We start from the raw sequence: 19,530 nt of genomic DNA on the forward strand, positions 1-19,530 counted from the left end.
AAAAGGTTTTCGGGATTACAAGCAGAATACGACTGAGGGGGGAAAAGAAATAATCATTGCACAACGTTTCTGTGAATCATCAATGATGTACAGTGTGCAGAGGATTGGGTTCTTACCATTAACAGCATCATGACAATGTTAGTCATGTAGGCTGGGAAGCGGTCTCGACATGTGAGCTTTTCAATCTAAAGATAGATAAATAAAAATATTTTCACTACACCTGCAACATGCAAATTCAGTAAAGTGCAATTAACACTTCCTGCTTTCATTTAAAAATAAAACCCCTCAAGCATTTTTTTTTCTGTGGACAGAACTCCTTCATTTGTTAACACAAGGCTTTTATTCTGAAATATTTGCAGGACAGTGTTGTAGAATATGCAGTGACTTGCAGGGCTCCATGAATGAATATAGTACGGGGTTTTAATCGTGTATTATTACTATTATTTACAAATTACCACACGTTTCTTAACCTTTCTCTGTCTAAAATCTATTTAAATGACATTTATAATTAAATGAAATGGTCATTATGACAGGCAAACTCTCTGTAGAAAGAAAGGGCTGACAGCAGCAGCAGAAACACAGCTGGCCTGAACATCCGATGCTTGAATCACGCAGCCGCCACACGCTCTGGTCGTGCCTAGTCTGTCCCAGGCGTTAGACACATAAACATGGGAAAATAGGGTCCATGTTGAAAAATACCAAAGTTACCCTTTAAGTCATCTGTGAAATGTTGAACAAGGACTATTACAGCAGCAGAAAAATAAATTTTCTCACCAGTAAAACTGAATGTGAATCAAAATGCTGATGGAAAACGGAATTTTGAACCCTTACAAAACTAGCATCATGTTCAACTGTTCAACCTGAGAGTTTATGGCCTCGACAATCAACAACAGCAGAGTTAAATCATGCGCCTCCGAACTTGAAGCCAGTCAACAGTTTTAACAGTATTTGTACAATATATAAATCTACTGTATCCCGACTACAATTTGTTGATCGGATATTTACTGACTGAACTTGTAACACATACAACTTGAAAGATGTAAATACGTAAAGCCTACCATATAATTACCTTGTGCTGTGATTTCTGATCTTTGCTGAGAGACTTCTGCATGACCCTGAATTCATATTCGGCCCTTGGGTGGTCCTGTAATGGTGACACAAACAGAAATGGCAGAAATACAGTAAACAGTGAAACACAAGTATATATCAGATGGGGTATGTATGCCCATGGTAGAAGAGACTAGTCTGTCCAAGAGCTGTTTCAAAAAGGCATTTAAATGAACAACAACTATCACATAATACACATGTGCTGTGCAAGAAGACCTTATTTAACTTGGAAGAAAATTAAAATTTTGAATGCAATCAAATAACTGTTGGACAAATGAATAACAGTTTGAACTAGAATTAGCACCACGCAGTTGTACACCTCCGCTAACCAGTTTACAGTTTACATACACAAACCATGGTTTATATCCATGTCTGTTCAAAATGTCATCACTACATAATTTTATTCCGTTAGACTTTTGTGTAAAATTGTCATAATTAGCATATGAATTCTTGAATTAGGGCCAAAAACATTTTTTTCTGAGGTCACAGTGACCTTTGACCACCAAATTCTAATAATTCTAATTAGAGATCCAAGATGGCGCGTGAGTGGCAGCCTCAGTGGTGCTCTCTCTAGTACTTTTTTGTTTGTTTATTTTGCTTTCTGCTCTCTCTCTCTGGTTACATTCACTAGGGAGGAACTTTTTAACATCCAACAAGTAACTTGAGTAGCGTTTGCCTTGTTTACAGAGCCATGGTATAATCTCAAACACTACCAGTAGCGACTTTTCTCCCTTTGCAAACACCTTGAATAGCAGCTCCGCCAACATCGGTGTGGGAGTGTGTGTGTGTGTGTGTGTGTGTGTGTGTGTGTGAATGGGTGAATGAAAGGCAAATTATAAAGCGCTTAGGGTAGAAAAATATTTCATAAATGCAGTCCCCTTACCATCCTTATCTGTGGAAGCAGAGCCTCAACATTACTTCTTCTTCTTTCATTGTTAACCATTGCTGTTGAGGTAGCATACTGCCCCGTTCATTAGCGGAGGCATTGTTGCGTCTATGAGTAGCGGTCAAAATAAAAGTCCTATGCTACTTCTACTTAAATCTATGGGTTTCCTAACCCTATGGCACTCAGAATAAGTCAGGAAAGACAGTTGCAGAAAAGAAATTTATGTGATTTTATTCCACAGTTTGAGTACCCAATCCACCCTATCACAACCAAGTTTGAGAACCTATTCAAGACGTATGCAGCAACTATCAGGTGTTGGGCACCAACACCCTAGGGTAACCAAGCAGAAAGGTTCAACACAACCCTTCTCCAAATGCTAGACTGGAGAGCAGTTGAAAGTAAAAGAGAAGAACCTCAAGGGTGTGGCGAAATGGCAGGAAGCTCGCACTAAAGGCGGACTCTTCTGAGCCAAAAGACGGAAGCATTGAGGAGAAGTGAATGTAATGCTGTGAGCTGGGGAGTTAATTGGGTAGACCTTTCCCCCCTCCAACCCCACTCACACCCTATCAACCCCTCCTAACATCTCACCCCCCTTTCCCCCGTCAAACTCTATCAACCCTTCCTACCTCTAACAGGTGGCAGCTGTTTTCTCTGACAGCTTCAGGGATGAACAACAGGTAGACAACACATGAGCACAACAGTAGAGTCCATACTTACCCCCCAGAACCCCCGACAGTATTTTAACATAACAGATTTTAAATGAAACATTGTGTAAGAAAGTGAAATGAACACTCACAGCTGGAGCAGAAGTGAACAGAAGAAAGAAAGCTTGAGGTGAAAGATCAGGAAATAATCACAGTGCTTCAAGAGAGGAAAAAATTATCATATTGTAAAGGTTGATAGCAACAGTTTATGGAACCTGGGAGTGGGATTCTGAAATGAAACTCCTCATATTCTTGAGTTAAAATGTGTTATGACTGTTAAATTAATCTAAATGTCAGACACATTTTACAGGTGTGGGTAAATATTATGTATATATCAGAGTGTGACTCCACCCTATCACAATCTTTGAGGCTGTAATTTGTGTGTTGTTGTATTGGACAGAAATATATTTTAAGGGGATCCTATTTGCCTTATTTTGTCCATTTCCTGTGGTTGTAAATTGTTTTCTGGCATCCATCCCAGGCCCCATTCAGTGTGACTGTCAGAGAAAGAAGCAACAGTGATAAAGTTAGCGAAGCAGTATTGATGTGAAGTAAACATAAAGTCCTTTGTTCACTTCAGCAATGTAGTGTTTCAAAAAATTAGCTAACAATATTTATTCCACTTTTTACGTTCTAATTGATTGGGGGACTGGCTATTCTCATGTGCATTGCACGCACACATTCTTCTTATGTTTAGTAGTGTATTCTAGTTTTCCATATTAAAACTTGTCTTTATACGATTGTACAGTATAATGCCCCATCAAGGAGAAAGATACTGAGAAACTTGCATAAATACAGTTAGAAGTAAATGTTTTTACAGCAATACAAAAGAGATATTAGAGAGGGGAATTATGACCCGTTTAACTTCCTAACACTAGCTCTAAGCAGCTTATAATACATAATTAAAACTACTGATGCCAAGTGATTTCAATTAAAACAAATAATTCCATATTTTAATTCTGTAATGTCACAATTAATGAAGGTTGTGTTAAATTGTTGCATTAAATTACCTTTTCTGTATTAAGTTTACATTTGGGCCTACACAAATTAACTTTGGCCTCCAAGTTTAGGGGCTTGGTGGCCCGTGGGGCCAGTACTTAAACTAGCATCAATCCTTGTAAATCCCAACTTTGTGAAGACACAGATTTGTTTATGTCTGGGTCACGCAGATTCAGATTCAGTTCATTGGGAATGGTTTAGGCTGTATACTTCCTGTATTCCTGCCACTGAGTTCTGAATTGGGATTACTTGTCCTTGTTGCATTTTGTTTAGATTTGACATCTCTGGAACTCTAATGCTATATGAAGACATTGTCAGAGGTCAGACGTGCTACTAATTGGATAGGCAAGATGGAGTTGACTTTGTAAAAATATATTTTGTAAAAATATCGTAACAACTATGAAGTATACTGATAGAGATAACCTCAATTATGCTGTACACCATGTAAGTATAAGGCTCCATTTGCAAATACCATTTATAGTAACACACATGAGTATTTTGTGTTGTTTTATGATCAGAGGTTGGCAGCAGCAGCAGCAGACAGGCTACAGGAGTAAAGAGAGGAGTTTATCTAGTAATAGGAAATTATCCAAACCTTGAGAGCTTCCTGTGAAAATAAATCCAGAGAGACAGAGAAATAGAGAGAAAGAGAGAGAGAGAGAGAGAGAGAGAGAGAGAGAGAGAGAGAGAGAGAGACGGGTGGACAGAGAGGTGGGGGTGTTAGTAAAAACAGCCAGGATAACCTTAACTCAGATTATTACATTAATTTCATCACATGTTTTACTGTGTTGAAGAGGAATTACAAAAGTATAAATTGTAGGGTTTGAAAGTTGACAGATTTGCACAAAATCTATTTAAGTCGAGATGAAATGCAAATTGTTTTTTTAACCCTTTTAGATCATTTTAGGTCATATTGCACATCTATTTAACAATATATGCAACAATAATAAATATATATATATATATATATATATATAAATCAATCTGCAACTTTTAGAGACAAGGTATACAGTAGGTGTGTGTGGAGACTCAGTATTGCACTACATTCTAAGACTGCCCACTTTTTGGTGTGTCGAGATCACACCATTAACTATTACTAATAGTGATGTATTCATTAATTAGAACATGAAAAAATCCCTCCATTGTCTTTGACAAAAATGCTTAAAATTGAAACAGTTTAAGTACATTGCAAAACTAAAAATAAATACTCTTTAATTTCTTAGAAATCTGGCTGGGACATTATTTATCATGGTTACTTTAAGGGGGGAAATTCAGTACTTAAATCTTGAATATTATAAATGAATCAGCTTTAACTTTGCGCCAACTTGTATGACATGTAGCAAAACATGTATAATACAGCTGATGGGGTTCTTCACACAGGTCTGGCTCACCTCTTCCATGTTATTTGGGCACCACTCACCTCCTCATCTTCAAACCCAGTCAGGTCCCATTCATAGTTCAGTCTCATCTGCCTCCTCTTCCAATGCTCCATGAACATGGCAGCTTTGAACCAGACAGAATATCATTAGACAAATACACAAAGGCACACTGCAATTCGTATTTGTCTAATATAGTTTGCTCTTCCTTTGTAAAATGTGACGCCCTGAGTTGATTTACCAAGTTGATAACCAGCATCGTAGGACCGCTTAGCGGGATCTCGTTTGTTAGGGCTAGTTAAGCCAGATAACGAGAAGATACACTGGGTATGTTGAACTCGCTTCATAGTACAGGCCTCTGATGTGTGTTCACTCACCCCACAGAGCCATGAATATAGAGAAGAAAACGGTGGCAGGGTTGTCAAACAGGTGACTGGCCCGGGCCGTTGCACAGGCAGTACTAAGTTTCCAGTAGCTGCACACTCTGTCACACAGAGGACACATGGTGATGTTGTTCCGTGGGTGGCAGATCTCCATGCTGGAAAACAAGACACAAACACACATCAAGTCCCACCCCACCACCCATGTTCACAAACACACATTCACACAGCCCATATCAAACAAGTGAACAACATTGAAATACACATTAATGTTTCATAAATACTGACATGTACTGTATACTGAAATGATCTGAAAGTGGTGGGATTATTTCAACGTTCATCATTTCATCGTTATTGTGCCGCAACAACAAACAGGGCAATCATTATGAAAGCAGCTACCATTACACCACCACATGTTCTGTACTGTGTCTGGCACGTAGTCTGGACAATGATCCATTATATTTCCTCAGTGTGAATTACACACAAATTGATTTTGTGGGATATACACAAATGACGGTGCATTAGCTTTTGTAGATATGGCTACGAACAGTGTATGAGACCAGCCTGCAACAGATTAAGGTCTTAGTTTGGATTAAAATAACTCCAGAAGTGGCATTACTTAAGTATGTAAGTTACGTGACAAATAAATCAACATTGACTTCTGGTTTCACACGGGACACGAACGCCAGTCTCCTGGGTGGATGTCTGATATTTTGAGACCAGCCTGACAGAGGACACTATATTCCATGAAGACAGAGATAAAAAGAGTAGTAGGAGATGTGAAAAATCAACAGAAGAAAGAGGCAAAGAATGTCCTTTAGGATGGATTGAGGAAACGTTGAGATCCAATCACCCAGACCGCATTCGGAGTCGGTCTGGGCCACATTGAAGGTCCGCCTATATGGAGCTTTTTCCTTTTTTGAGGGAAAATCAACCTGTCAAAATGTACCCAAATTCACAAATATGTAGGCTAATACTACTGCTGCCTCCCACCAGTTAAAAACAACAACGGAAATGAAATACCTGCTTATTTGTATATATATAGTGGGGGAGTGAGATCCAATCACAAGTGGTCAACACATACTCTGCATGTGGAGATGCATTCTAATGCCAGGCCAAGCCCATGACTCATGTTAATGTCAGGTCCGAGCAGGGCCACAGCTGAAAGGGAAACACTTTTAGCAAAGACAGAGTACATTTCAAAAAGGATACATCCCTATAAAGGGTTGTTTACAAAGACACTCCAGAGGGCAGCGTCAGACCTTAAATGACTTGTCATATTTCAAGCTCTTTTATTGTTGTGCCACCGATTGGCCAGTTTGGGAATATATTTTGCAAGCACTTTACAAACTTTGTCGCCATCCTGAAGCTCTCATCTGCCAAAACTCTTGTACAATATAATTATAGGATTAATTCAAATACAATTAACCTCTACCCCCAATGACTTTTGGGGGTAGAGGTTAATTACATCAAAACATCATATATCTTATCAAATCGTAATGGGCTGTTGCTCTAGTGTTCCTTAAGTATACGCATAAATAAATCAATTTTGAAATTAAATAGAAAACAAATTATTGCCACACAATCAACATCAAGTTTAGGCGTTTTCTTCAGTAACAAAAGTAACTCAGTGGAGAGAAAATTACGTCAGGCTAACTGAAAATTTTTTTATAAGTTATATTTAAAATGTGAAAAACATAAAAAAAGTCATATAATGGTAATAACTATTTCATTGGAACCTTCCAGATCTGAAAATATTGGAAGATTAATATTGGTATATTATTAATATCCTCCTTAGATGTTGCTTTCTATGGAGATTTCCATCAGGCAGTGTCATTGAAGCAGTCACACAATGAATGAACTCAATGGGGCCATTCTGAAACAGACAGACAGGGGGTCTGGTTTGTCTTACTGTGTGGTTCGGTGTCCGGGTGAGACTCTGACATTAACACTTAGTACTTAGTACTGAGCGTGTGTGGTGTGTGTCTGCATTGAGTGCAGAGGTGTGCCGGCAGTATATGTCATAATATCCTGTGGATGATGAGAAGCAGGTTGAGGAAAGAGAGGAGGCCTCAGTTTCCCGACTCATTCATCAAACCATTTCCTTTGTCCTCACTCTCTCTGTATTTGTTCTTCCTCTTTTCCTTTTTTTAATTTCTCCATTAACTTTTAATTTTTATTAGAGGACCTTTATATGATATACAGAGCATTAATATAGCATCAAACCCTCTGTGTGTGTTATAATCCAAGCTTCTCCGTGCTTTGTTTACATCGCCGGGCTGGCTATGCGTGCTTTTAGTGCATGTCCATGCATGTGAGCGTGCCCCACTGGCTAGCTCACGGCAGCCGCTCTGCACTGCTCTCATACAGCGGTTACGGCTGATAACGCCGTCCCGACCGACGGCGTCGTCGCAGATGCTAACACCCACCCTCCGGTTCCCCCTCAGGCTCTGTCAGCACTGTTGCCGTTGTTTGCACTGTTAGCGCTGTTTGCACTCTTTGCACTGTTTGCACTGTTTGTGCTGTTAGCGCTGTTAGCACTGTCTCTGAATGTCTTATTAGATTTCTCTGCAGATCCTCACATCTCTGGGATTGCAGAGTAAAATATTGTCACTGACTGAAATCAGACTGACAATCAAGTAGGAAATAGAGGTGTGCGTGTGTGTGTGCGCGCTTACCTTGGTATGTTGTCATCGACTGTTGCACATCCATACAGAAACACAATGACCCCGACTAGAGAGGCAGGAATCAGCATCTGGGTATACAGACCCAACCAAGCAAAGTACAGACCAATCTTCTCCCCAAAATACTTCCTAAACACAAAAAAAGATGCAAATCATTTAGATTATTCAGGCAAAACTACCATGTTGGTATCAGGACATGGGAATCTGAACGGTATACTGATTTGCTTGACCAGAGTAAAAAGTAAGCAGGGATTCAGATCGAAAACAGCCCTGCGCTAAAACGGTGTTGTAGGTACTGGTGAGATAATGAAATCCAATCTAGGAAGTCCAACTGGAGTAACAAATGATGTGTTTAAAGGCCTATCAGACGCCGAAACAAAACAGTTTGTAACACTCACACGGATTTTACAACTCGTATGGTATCTGCACACTTTTTGAAATCTGATTTAATGCTTTTTAAGACTTCAAAAAAAAAAGTAAATACGGAGCCCCTCTAGACCCCTAGGAGAAAATTGTATTTACTCGTTCCCTCAAGTTAGTAACTCGTTCCCTCAAGTTTTGATGGTACTACTTGATCCAGTAAGTTTGAATCAGTCAATATCTTTCCAACTTTACCAAAGTACATCATCTAGGGGGGCTCCGTACAGCAAAGTGTACTATTTACACACCCATAAATCATTACCAAAATAACATGGACAAATAATTTGCAACAAATTCAACAATGTCTGAAATGTTCACATTCATGGTGGCATATCTATGAGTAGGATTAGAACATGAACCTGAATCCGGTGGCAATATCAAGGATTACACTGTGGTATATAATTATTGGCATGCTATAAAATAGTGTATGATGTAAAGCACAAGTTGAATATGTACAAATCGATGAGCTAGAATTACAGTCCTTCAAAATAAAAGCCCTGGCTGATGAATAGTAGGGGGACTTTAATATCAGAGTTACCATTCAAGGCAGATTGGCAGTAAATTCTATACCTAAAGAAATATGTCCTTACCGTACAAGTCCGATGGGCTGGTACTTGTAGAAGACACTGTAGTTTGCCCACTCTTCATACAAAAGCTGAGAAGGACAATCAACAGTATTTTTTTGCATTATTTGTACAGTTTTATCATGCCTTCAGCCTTTCTACTGCCATATTTGTCTTTAATTCAACGGTTGGGCAAAGTTCCCTTTCCTGTTTCCTTGACAGTGAATATGTTAGTTGGGTTAGCCCCTGGATGTATAGTTCATATGACAAACACACTCCTCTATCATTTAGATCATCATCATTTGACTGTAACTGTCTATAAGATGAATCGCATGTGTACAACTTTAAACCGTACTGTTGGCTCTAATGATTGGTTTAATGTAATTATAAATATGCTGTAAATAGTGTATTTGTTCGGGACTATTTTCAGCAGTGGATTAATATACAGTACATTTTGTAGGACAATGTGTTTGTGACTGGCTTGAAAATGTGGCTGGTGTGGCTTATTGGTGTGTTTTTAATAGTTTTTTTTGCCAACAATGGAGCTCTTTGGCACAGAGGGAGAAGATAAAGCAAGCTTTGGATACACACAATAGTCGTCAGTAGGATTAATCATTGTTGGGTTTGGGTCTTTTTCTATATGTCACCAGTTATCCTGTAATTTTTCAAATAAATATAACAGGATAACTTGAAAAAAATAACAGCACTCATCTTACCACACCATATCTGAAAGTTTGAAATATGTTTTAAAGGTCCCATATCGTGCTCATTTTCAGGTTCATACTTGTATTTTGTGTTTCTACTAGAACTAGAAATTACATGCTGTAATGTTCAAAAAAACTTTGTTTTCCTCCTACTGTCTGCCTGAATATACCTGCAATAACACTCTGTCTGAAACGCTCCGTTTTAGTGGATTTCAGCAGAATTGCAACGTAATTGCGTTGCTAGGCAACGGTTTGGGTCCATGTTTACTTCCTGTCAGCTGATGTTATTTACATACACTGCAACAGGAAATAAACTGGGACACATTTAGAATGTTTGTTTAAAACAGTGTAATGATCTATATATTGTATATTTGTGACATCACAAATGGACAGAAATCCTAACGGCTTGTTTCAAACGCACAATTTCTGAATATGGGTTGTGTGTGTATTTCTCTGTATATTGAGTGTTTTGATAGTTTAACAGTATATGTATAGCACTTAAACCTGCTTTATAATATGAAATACATGAAAATCTCACTTTTTACAATATGGGACCTTTAAGCTCAAATTGTGTATCATCTACTGTATTAACTGTAAAAAATGTAAGCAAGAAAGTTAGACATGAGCAAGGGAGTTCATTCTTGACCTTGCATGTGTTGTAAGTATGCGTAAAGCTCAGAAAAAGCTAGCAAGTTGTGATTATTTTGTCAAACCAGTTAAAAGAAAAAGTTAACAGAGGTTGCTTTTGTGTGGAACCACGACAATGGGTACCCTACCTGTGGATGCCAGCAGCAAGCGATCAACATGTATGGTCACATAGCAAGAGAACAAAAAAAGAATACATCACATGAACTGACATACAATAAGCATGTTTCACCAGACCCAATTTGCTTGTTTTTCAAGGTTTAAGTTGCAGTTATGACAGAATAATTTGTGATCCTAGAGTGTGTGTCAGTGTGGACTCATATACAAATGCAAAACACGAACAACAGTCTGTGACGACTTGCTACTGGCTTCTATACATTTAAAAACAACTTGCTCACCTTTCTGTCATTGGGCACTGCGCTCTCTTCATTAATATCTCCCTGAAAAAGGAAAGAGAAACACTAACGCTAGTTACTGTGCACACTGAGCGGAGACTGTAAACCGAGTTTAATCATCTGAGATGGACTAGTTTGAAGAACAGGTGGAGTTGTGCAGTTGTGTTCTAGTCCTGGCATCTTTTCACATCATCTTCTGATGATTTCAAAAATGTGACTGATTACAACGGCTTCAAAACACAAGCATATAAGCATGATTTGGAACTAGTGCCACCTATAATGATAACCTATTAGTGCCCGGGTTAGTACTACTCACATCATGAAGAGGGTAAGCTGCTGTATAGACACCACTACCCAGGAGACTGGTGATACCTGCCGGGAGAAAACAAACACAGACGAAGGTGTTAACGCGGGTTCCACATCTCACAGATCAGGGATCAGTAAATGGGACCACAGCAGGGTAATTGAGGCTTTCTAGGCCTCTGAATTATATTACTTATAAGCAGTGTTGGGCAAGCTGCTTGGAAAGTGAGCTAAACTACCAGTTAATCTATATTAAATGAAGCTTCACTACGCTGGCAAGAAGAAGAAGAAGAAGAAGAAGGGACAACGAACCGACTTCCAAGTCAATGCTATTAATCTATTCTAATCTAATATAGTATATAATGTAAATTATATAATCATTTAATAATATAATTAGAGATGCCCCAATCACGTTTTTGCCATCGATACCAATTGGCAATGAGCCATATACACGTTGTTTTGTTATAGCAGCTGGTATACAAAGCTCCAGGCTAACCTTTTCCACTTTTCTTCCCGGAACAGTCTCGAAAAATAATTTCAACCTTACCGAAGTCAGTGTAAATCGCCAAAAATTATGAAAGTTATCCTTTTACTTTGTTATTATCATCTATAGTGGTTATTTACATAAAAACACAAAAATCAAATGATTTGGAAATAAATGATTGTATTTTTAAATTAAAATATTTGCTCTGATTAAAATCTTGGTATTGCTAGGTCTAATTGTGGGAATGCTGATTCAGCATATATCTACAAAAGGCCAATATCGAACAATAATATCGACTGACCGATAAATCTGTGACAAATGACAAAAAGTAAAATCATCACAAAAGAGACACAAAACAACTAAAATGCCCCAAAATGACTACAAAGAGACACAAAACAACTACATAGAAATGTAAAACGTATAATAAGAGACGCAAAATGACCACAAAAGGGATGCAACATTTTTTTTAAAATTGACTCTTTGAGAGTCTTTGAATCTGGGTGTCTTGTTCCAATGTAGACAGGGTGGGGGGCCTTCTACATGTCTGTGCCCAGGGGCCCCATGTCTCATAATCCGTCCATGCCCTCACCTGGCTTAGATCTATAGACTCAATCAAACTGGCCGCTCTACACAAGGAGACCTGTGAGAGAGAGACAGAGATCCAGACTTACCCATGCTGTACTTGGCCTTGCATTTTGTTCTTTTTAGTATTTCAAAAACCTGAAAGGGAGAGTGAAAAACAGAAGAATGGAACTTTATTCACCATGCTGCTGAAGAAAATACCCATAGAAAATATTCAAGTGTGATTTATAGACACTATAATAAAACAATGATAAAGATCTAATCTGCAATAGCAATAATAACCTCAACCAAATTCCTGGTGGTTTCAGGAATTCATGGTTCTGACAGTTGACAGTGCATGACTTCTGTGGGACTGAGAGTAAAAGCTAAAAGTTTAAATAAATACTGTAAATGCATACATATTTAGGACTTGGATAAACCCACAATGTACAATACTTGTTCAATACTATCCTTTGTGACAATCTGTGATAGGGGCGATAATTCCTCCCATCATCGTGGACAACAACCAGCTGCCAGACTGGGCTTCCTTCTTAGCTTTGCTGATGTTAAAGGCCCTGACATACTAAGCTGACGGTCGGCCCTCAGACTGTTTAGGGCCGTTGGTGAGCCTACGTCGGCCTAGTTTTTTCAGTGTGCTCTGCACCGTCTGCTCTAGTCTGCCAGTGACAGGGTTTTGTCGACTACCGGCCGTTGGCTGTAGTCTTTGCGGTGCGTTCCAGTGCAACTTTTCGGCCAAGAAAAAGGCGACGTGAGGCGACTCAACTGGTGGCCTTCATCGCCGCTAGTTCTCTGATGTCGGGTTGGTGTGTCTGGGCCTTAAAACAACCCTGTCTCCTACAAAATGACGTTCCCATACAATTAAACTGCATTCTGAATTACGTTTTGAGGTCATAGTTTTAAACACTTTGTTAATTTGGTCTTTCTAACAAACAACTGGAAGGTTTTACTTTATGATATAATTTATATCCATAAGAAAAATGTGTTGGCTGTATAAGTGGATATTTCGGTGTTGGTAGATACACAACAGACAAACTTCAGCGGACTTACTATTGAACTTCTGGTTCTGCTGTCAAAGAAGTAATCTTTGTCTGAGAGGTCAAACCTGTTAATTAAAAATCCACACACAAACAAAAAACACACACTTGTTACTGTCTGTACATTTATTAAAAATAACGTAATCGATTTTTGGATCCATCAATTTCCTGAAATGTTCCAAACCAAACATCATCAGCAGCTCAGTGGGAATAATCCCTTTTGTTTCTGGTAGACCTTTAAAGGGACTGTTTGTAACTTTTTAAGCGTATAAATGTGCCGGGTCGGGACACATGCGCGCTCGCGTGTGTCCGCTGTACTCTCCTCCTCTACCTGTTTGCCTTCACTCAGACAGCGCGCGTCTCGTGTACTCGCTCCCCCTGTAGTCGTGAACGCGTGCTCACTCTACACTGCAGAAGAGTTAGTTTAGCTCTGAGAATATCTAGTGAATGTACAGTGGACGTTTGTGCAGAAATAACTGCTGCAGCTCCTCCAGACCAACAGAGGTTTTCTTTGTCTGGTGACGTGACGGGGCTCCACAGCGAGAAACGTTGTCGTCTCGTTACCGACCGGGTGCCGGTGTCTTCCCTGCTCACTCCGGCTGCGGGCGGAGATGACAAAGTTACTCGCTGCGGAGCCCCGCTGCCTCAGCGCAAAGCCGACACTAGGATCAGCAGTGATTCATGGAGAGGCCTCCGTCTGGTCAGCTAACATTACTGCCAAGCAGCTGAAATATAGAATGATATTGTGGTTTTAGCTGACGTGTGTCGACTCAATGTTTTGAGCGATGCTCGTTCAGGTATATTTAGAGCGAGCAAGCGTGAACTCGACGCTGACTTTCGTTGATTTCACGGCCACAGGTGTCGCTGTTAACAAGCATTTCTGAAAATTACAAATAGTCCCTTTTAATATGAAAAAAATCCCTGTTTTTACACAACCTGTATTTGTTCGTGCTGTGTAGCACGATGACCGAAAGATGAAGAATAATGAATTTGATGGTGAATCGTGACCCCGAGAATCAAAAAATGTAATTGAATCGTGAGATGCCGAAAGATTCACATTCCTATTACGCACGGCCGTTCACTGTGTTTACCTTCATTAAATCACCTAGAAACCACACCAGGCTGTCACAGTATAATCATACCGACCTCTACACACATCAAACTGGTCGTTTATAACTCAATATTCTACTGTTTTATGTAGGAGACATCCGGTTACCAGAGTGCATCACAGCCTCCTCCAACTTTCTTTTTAGCAAAAGTAGCATCTCATGCAGCTGCAAATGCTGATGTGTAACATGAACTACAATGTGACCAGGTACGAGCTGAGATACATTAGAATTACTGCTAAAATAGCGCTGATCCGATATAAACGATTTCACCCAATCAATTTCTTTATTTTTTATTTATATCGTTATTATAGTAACTGCATGATGAAAAGGCGTCCTCCATCTGTCTTTGGGTGCAGATTTTTGGTGATATGTGTTCATGTCGTGACGTTCTGAACCATCCACACAATTCATGAGGTGAAGCTTTCCGTTTACTTAGCTGTCCTTGTCACGTTTGTGAATGGCACAGTTGAGATCAGTGATGTGACTGGCTGAGAGAGTATTTAATATTCACCATAGTTTCACTATGATGCTCTCGTTTTGTCTTGTGTTATAAATCTAGCGCACCCCTTTCCTTTACAATGGTGCACTTTCGCCCCGCTAGGTGGGTCAGTGAGGGCTGGCCCACGCCGGGCGCGTTTCGTCCGTGGTGGTGCGCGGTGGTGGTGCGCGGTGGTGGTGCGCCGCAATCGGCTCTAGGTTGGTTTGGAAAGGCCAAGGGTGAAGGTGGCTGTACAAAATGTTCCTTCTATGTGAAGGATGCACTTACAGGTGTTGTTTCTCCCTGGAGAAAGTGTGTGACAGGTGTTTGATGTTCTTGGGTTGACTTTCCTCAACATGAGGGTGGAGAGGTTCCACAACTTTACTGATCAGGGAGTTGATCTTCTCCATAACACCACTCAACTGTTTGACTTCATACACCTAGAAATAACCCACAAAACGCACACAAACACACACACACACACACACACACACACACACACACACACTTCAATCAGGGTTCCTTTATGTATGATGTACTTTTAGAACACAAAAACACATTAGTAGAAAAAATTAATAGACTTTTCACAATCCAGTTTAAGCAAAGTGCCATCATGTAATAGCAGGAAACATTTTCATTCATTGTTTTTTCACCCAGAATTGGTTAAAGCTTCAGTAGGCAGTATATTTTTGGCATCATTGGGCAAAAATTCCATAATAACCTTTCAGCATCTTGTAATTCTAAGACTTCTGCTCCTCCTCATGGCTCTGTTTTCAGGCTTTAAAAAATCTGTGACGGGAGATGAGGCTTTGACCAATCACAGGTCATTTCAGAGAGAGAGTTCCTATTGGCTGTGCTCTGGCTGGTGGGAGGTGCTTGGTATTTCCTCAACAGATCTCACGGTTGCACGGACATTAGATGACGTAGAATCGTAATGAGGAAACGTTTGGATCTTTTATGCTGGTATACTGCAGGTTTCTCCTTGGGGGGAAACCAACGTTCTTAAAGCTCCTCAAAATTCTCCTCAAAATTCTCCTTTTTCTCTGCACCTTTGCGTCTGCGTAGTTAGTAGGGGTGGGAAAAAATTGATTCACATACAGTATGTATCGTTTTTTTTTTTTTTTTTCTCCAATCAATATATTTGCTTCATTTGAGTCTATGTGGAGGTAGAAATAAGTTTCCGCTTTTATTGTTGTAGTCTGAGTAAAGTGATGTCATATACGTCCCGTATCCGTCAACCAAAACAAAACACAGTGAGCCAAAACGTAGAAAACGACGGAGGGTCCGTATGGATACGACCTGCACCCTCACATTTTAAATCCAGAGAGGTAAACACTACACGTAAAGTATGGAATCACTTAAAGCTGAAGTAGGCGAGACTGGAGCAAATATGATTAAAAAAAAATATTTTTATAAAACGGTCACTATATCCTGACAGTAGTTCATGAAACAGGTAATCTGAAAAAAATCATGTGCCTCTGTGTCCTCTGGTGCTCCTAACGGTATCTGCAAGATTTCACAGACCGGAGAAAAACAAGCAGTCAGAGCTGATCTGATCTGCCGTCTATGAGAGCCGGCTGTCAATCACTCGCGAAATCCGATCAAACGGTGAAACTAGGCAGCGCTGATCAAGTATGAATCAATATTCTGTTACTGTAATGCCTATTTCTCCCCTCAAATGTTTTCAGAAACATCTTGTAGTGCACTGTTTAGCTGTAAAATGAGAAAGTTTTAAACGTGGCAGCCATTGTGAAATCTGTTGAAGGAACGCCAAGTTACGGTCACATGACCGCAGCACAGCCAATAGGAACGATCTCTCTCTGAAACGACCTGTGATTGGTCAAAGTCTCCCGTCACAGGATAGATTTTTTTAAAGCCTGAATACAGAGCCATGAGGAGGAGCATTATCAAAGATATTTAAACCTGCAACAGACTGTTACTGACTCGGTCAAAACTGCAAAACTGAAATGAATGAATGAAGAAAAAAACAACATCCCAATCTACATGTTTCATTGCCTTTCACGTACAGTATGTATTTAGTTTTATTATTTATCTATTTTCCTCTGACTACTGTGCGCCCGTAGCCCCAAGCTTTGGCCTGCACCGCCCAGCAACAGCTCTGAGCCTGTATTTGATTACGGGTCAGGGTGCATTCTGCAGCTTCCCTCTTAAGTAGTATCCACTCCAGTGAACACTCCACTGCCCTTACCAATCACACACACCTGGAGGAAACACCCTCCCATAGCGTTTTCCCACCCAGTGACAAATCATTTATGTAGAAACAAGCCCAATTTTCTCACTAAGTGGTCAGTTTAAAAAAAAATTATTTCTCTTTTTAATATTTAGTTGATCTGGATATGTGCAGACTATATCATTTGTGTCACTGACCAAACTTGAATTACTCCACTACAGTGACGTTTTTGTTCTGAAATGATGTTTTTTGTGTTTCACGAAATGTTTTCTTCTTGGTTTTTCTGTTTTCTATTTTGTTAATGTCTTTTCTGTTTTGCTATGTTTCCTAAAATATCATTGTTTTCTGTAATGTTGTTGGATTTCCATTTTGTTATGGTGTTTTGCATCTCAGGGCATCCATTTATACGCCCACATAAATGGGTAAGGCAATCCAAATGTATGTGCATTACTGCAATGTTTGGAAAGTATTTGATGGGAAAAACGATGCCTTACTCTAATACACTGTACAGTCAGTGCAATCAGCACAAAGCTCCAGTTGTTCGAAACATTTTCTTTACATTGCACACATACATTCAGACAGTAAAAAAGTTGGGTAACTTGAATAGTGTTAAAAGAAAAATGGGAGCTTCACTCTTAACCCAGACAGAAAACGGAGAGAGACAGTGAGTCTTACCTTCTTGGTGGGCATCTTTAGCTTCATTAACTCGGCCTCTCGACAGAGAATGTTCCAGGGAGCATGAATCTTCACAAATCCCACTCCTGAAATCTTGGTCTAAGAGACATACAACAAAAAAAGTATGACTCAGTTGTATACAACTCACATATGTTTTGATGTCATCATTACCAAACTTTTCAAAATTAATAGAACATTGTATGTCAAAAAACCCTGAAAAATTACATACCAGGTGGGACAAGCAACAATGCACCAAGTACTTGCACACACAAGCACTGTGGACAACCCACTAAGCAATCTGGACCATGACTGGAGAAAGTTTTACAGAGTCCAACTGCTTGTTGGGCCATATAAATTATTTCACTGTCTTCACTGCCAACATTCACACATCATTTGCAATATTTCACTCAGAGGTAACACCAGAATGCTTGAGGAGGCTTAGTTCTACCTTTATAACATATCGTAAATTGTCACATCATATCGCAAAATTTGGCACAGCGGTGTTTGTACTGAAATGCATTTCCAGAATAAAACATGAAAGGCTGAAAAAATAAAATATAATGGAATGAAGTCAAGTCAAGTCAATTTTATTTATATAGCCCTAAATCACAAATTTGGCTCAGGGGGCTTTACAATCTGTACATGAAACGACACCCTTGTGTGGAAGAAACCTCAGGAAGAGCAACAGAGGAGGGATCCCCCTTCCAGGATGGACAGACGTGCAATAGATGTCGTGTGTACAGAGAAACAACATAACGAAGATACGACATAAACAATCCATATGACAACTAGAATGGCACTCGGAGAGCGCAGACCTCCGCCAAGATTGCCCCCCCTCTCATGGCTTGCGCCATCATCCACGTGTATTGTTATTTATGTTAAGATCAGCTGTACGTAGCGGAGCATCGTAAAACACTTCATTCAAACTGGACAGAAACAAAATAAAACTCACCTAAACCGTCGTCGTTACTCTTTCCAACAATCACCAAGTGTGCTTTGGTCGAACTCAACTCTAATTTCACCGAGTTTAATGTGAAAAAACATACTTGTTTGTTCCGTTTCCCAGGCTCTTTGCTTTCATTTTCCATGCAGTCATTGAACAATAAGGCACATCTCCTGGGGCTCATGACACAGAATAGAAGTCATAATTAATAACTGCAGTCTCTCTCTCTCTCTCGCAACAAAAAGCTTCAGCATAATCTTTTCATGACCATTTGCCTCTTTATAGTGTTTCATAATGTTTTGTAGATATGCTGTGTCATTTGGACAGAGTCAACTCAAATCAATTTTCCCTGTGTGCTAAATGCACATGTAGCTGACACCCTGAAAGTAATTGCAGCTTGGTAGGGAACAGATTTCTTGACCAATAGGTGAAATATCAGCAAACTGCCCACTTCACTGACCTTTCATCATAGAATCAGACTGTTTGAAAGTCCTGTTTGTGTCAGATCAAGCAGCATCTCAAACAGATGACTAAACCATAAGCGTATATTTCAATGTTTAGAACACATGCATTTGTTCCTCGCATTAAAAAAATTAAAGTAGCAGAGGACTTTTGTGACTCATAGACGTAACAATACAAAGTAGGGGGCAGTATGCAACCTCAAAAGTAATGTTTGCAGGAGGAGTCCTGGGGGAGCATGGGAGTAAACACGCTATACAGCCGCAAACAGAGTGGTGAAGGAATGAATCCTAAACATGAGTCAGCATTTTAGCACTTCTGGTTCCCTCGTCCTGAAGTCAATGGGTTTTTAGTTAGATGCCTGAAATAAGGTCTGTGGTTAACACAAGCTGAAGAGATTTTAACATAT

The 19,530-nt window shown here is 39.6% G+C and overlaps 1 protein-coding gene across 3 annotated transcripts in view; it reads right to left on the reverse strand.

Annotated features, from left to right (window-relative positions):
* ano1b (anoctamin 1, calcium activated chloride channel b) overlaps positions 1-19,530 on the reverse strand; it is a 48,655-nt gene that overhangs the window by 18,109 nt on the left and 11,016 nt on the right. For 2 of the 3 annotated variants that reach the window (XR_012593532.1, XM_074631645.1), the window contains exons 3-15: positions 17,720-17,818; positions 15,142-15,293; positions 13,280-13,334; positions 12,322-12,370; positions 11,180-11,235; positions 10,867-10,908; positions 9,147-9,211; positions 8,131-8,265; positions 5,450-5,610; positions 5,117-5,199; positions 4,292-4,303; positions 1,070-1,144; positions 117-185 (exon numbers count right to left, since the gene is read on the reverse strand). Coding sequence is in view for 2 of the 3 variants with exons in the window: in XM_074631645.1 (XP_074487746.1) it covers positions 117-185; positions 1,070-1,144; positions 4,292-4,303; positions 5,117-5,199; positions 5,450-5,610; positions 8,131-8,265; positions 9,147-9,211; positions 10,867-10,908; positions 11,180-11,235; positions 12,322-12,370; positions 13,280-13,334; positions 15,142-15,293; positions 17,720-17,818 (1,053 nt within the window). In the remaining variant the exon portion in view is untranslated. The remainder of the gene's footprint in view (positions 1-116; positions 186-1,069; positions 1,145-4,291; positions 4,304-5,116; positions 5,200-5,449; positions 5,611-8,130; positions 8,266-9,146; positions 9,212-10,866; positions 10,909-11,179; positions 11,236-12,321; positions 12,371-13,279; positions 13,335-15,141; positions 15,294-17,719; positions 17,819-19,530) is intronic. The other variant, XM_074631646.1, reaches the window with a different exon arrangement.

Source organism: Sebastes fasciatus, chromosome 4, assembly GCF_043250625.1.
Source record: "Sebastes fasciatus isolate fSebFas1 chromosome 4, fSebFas1.pri, whole genome shotgun sequence".
NCBI lineage: Eukaryota > Metazoa > Chordata > Actinopteri > Perciformes > Sebastidae > Sebastes > Sebastes fasciatus.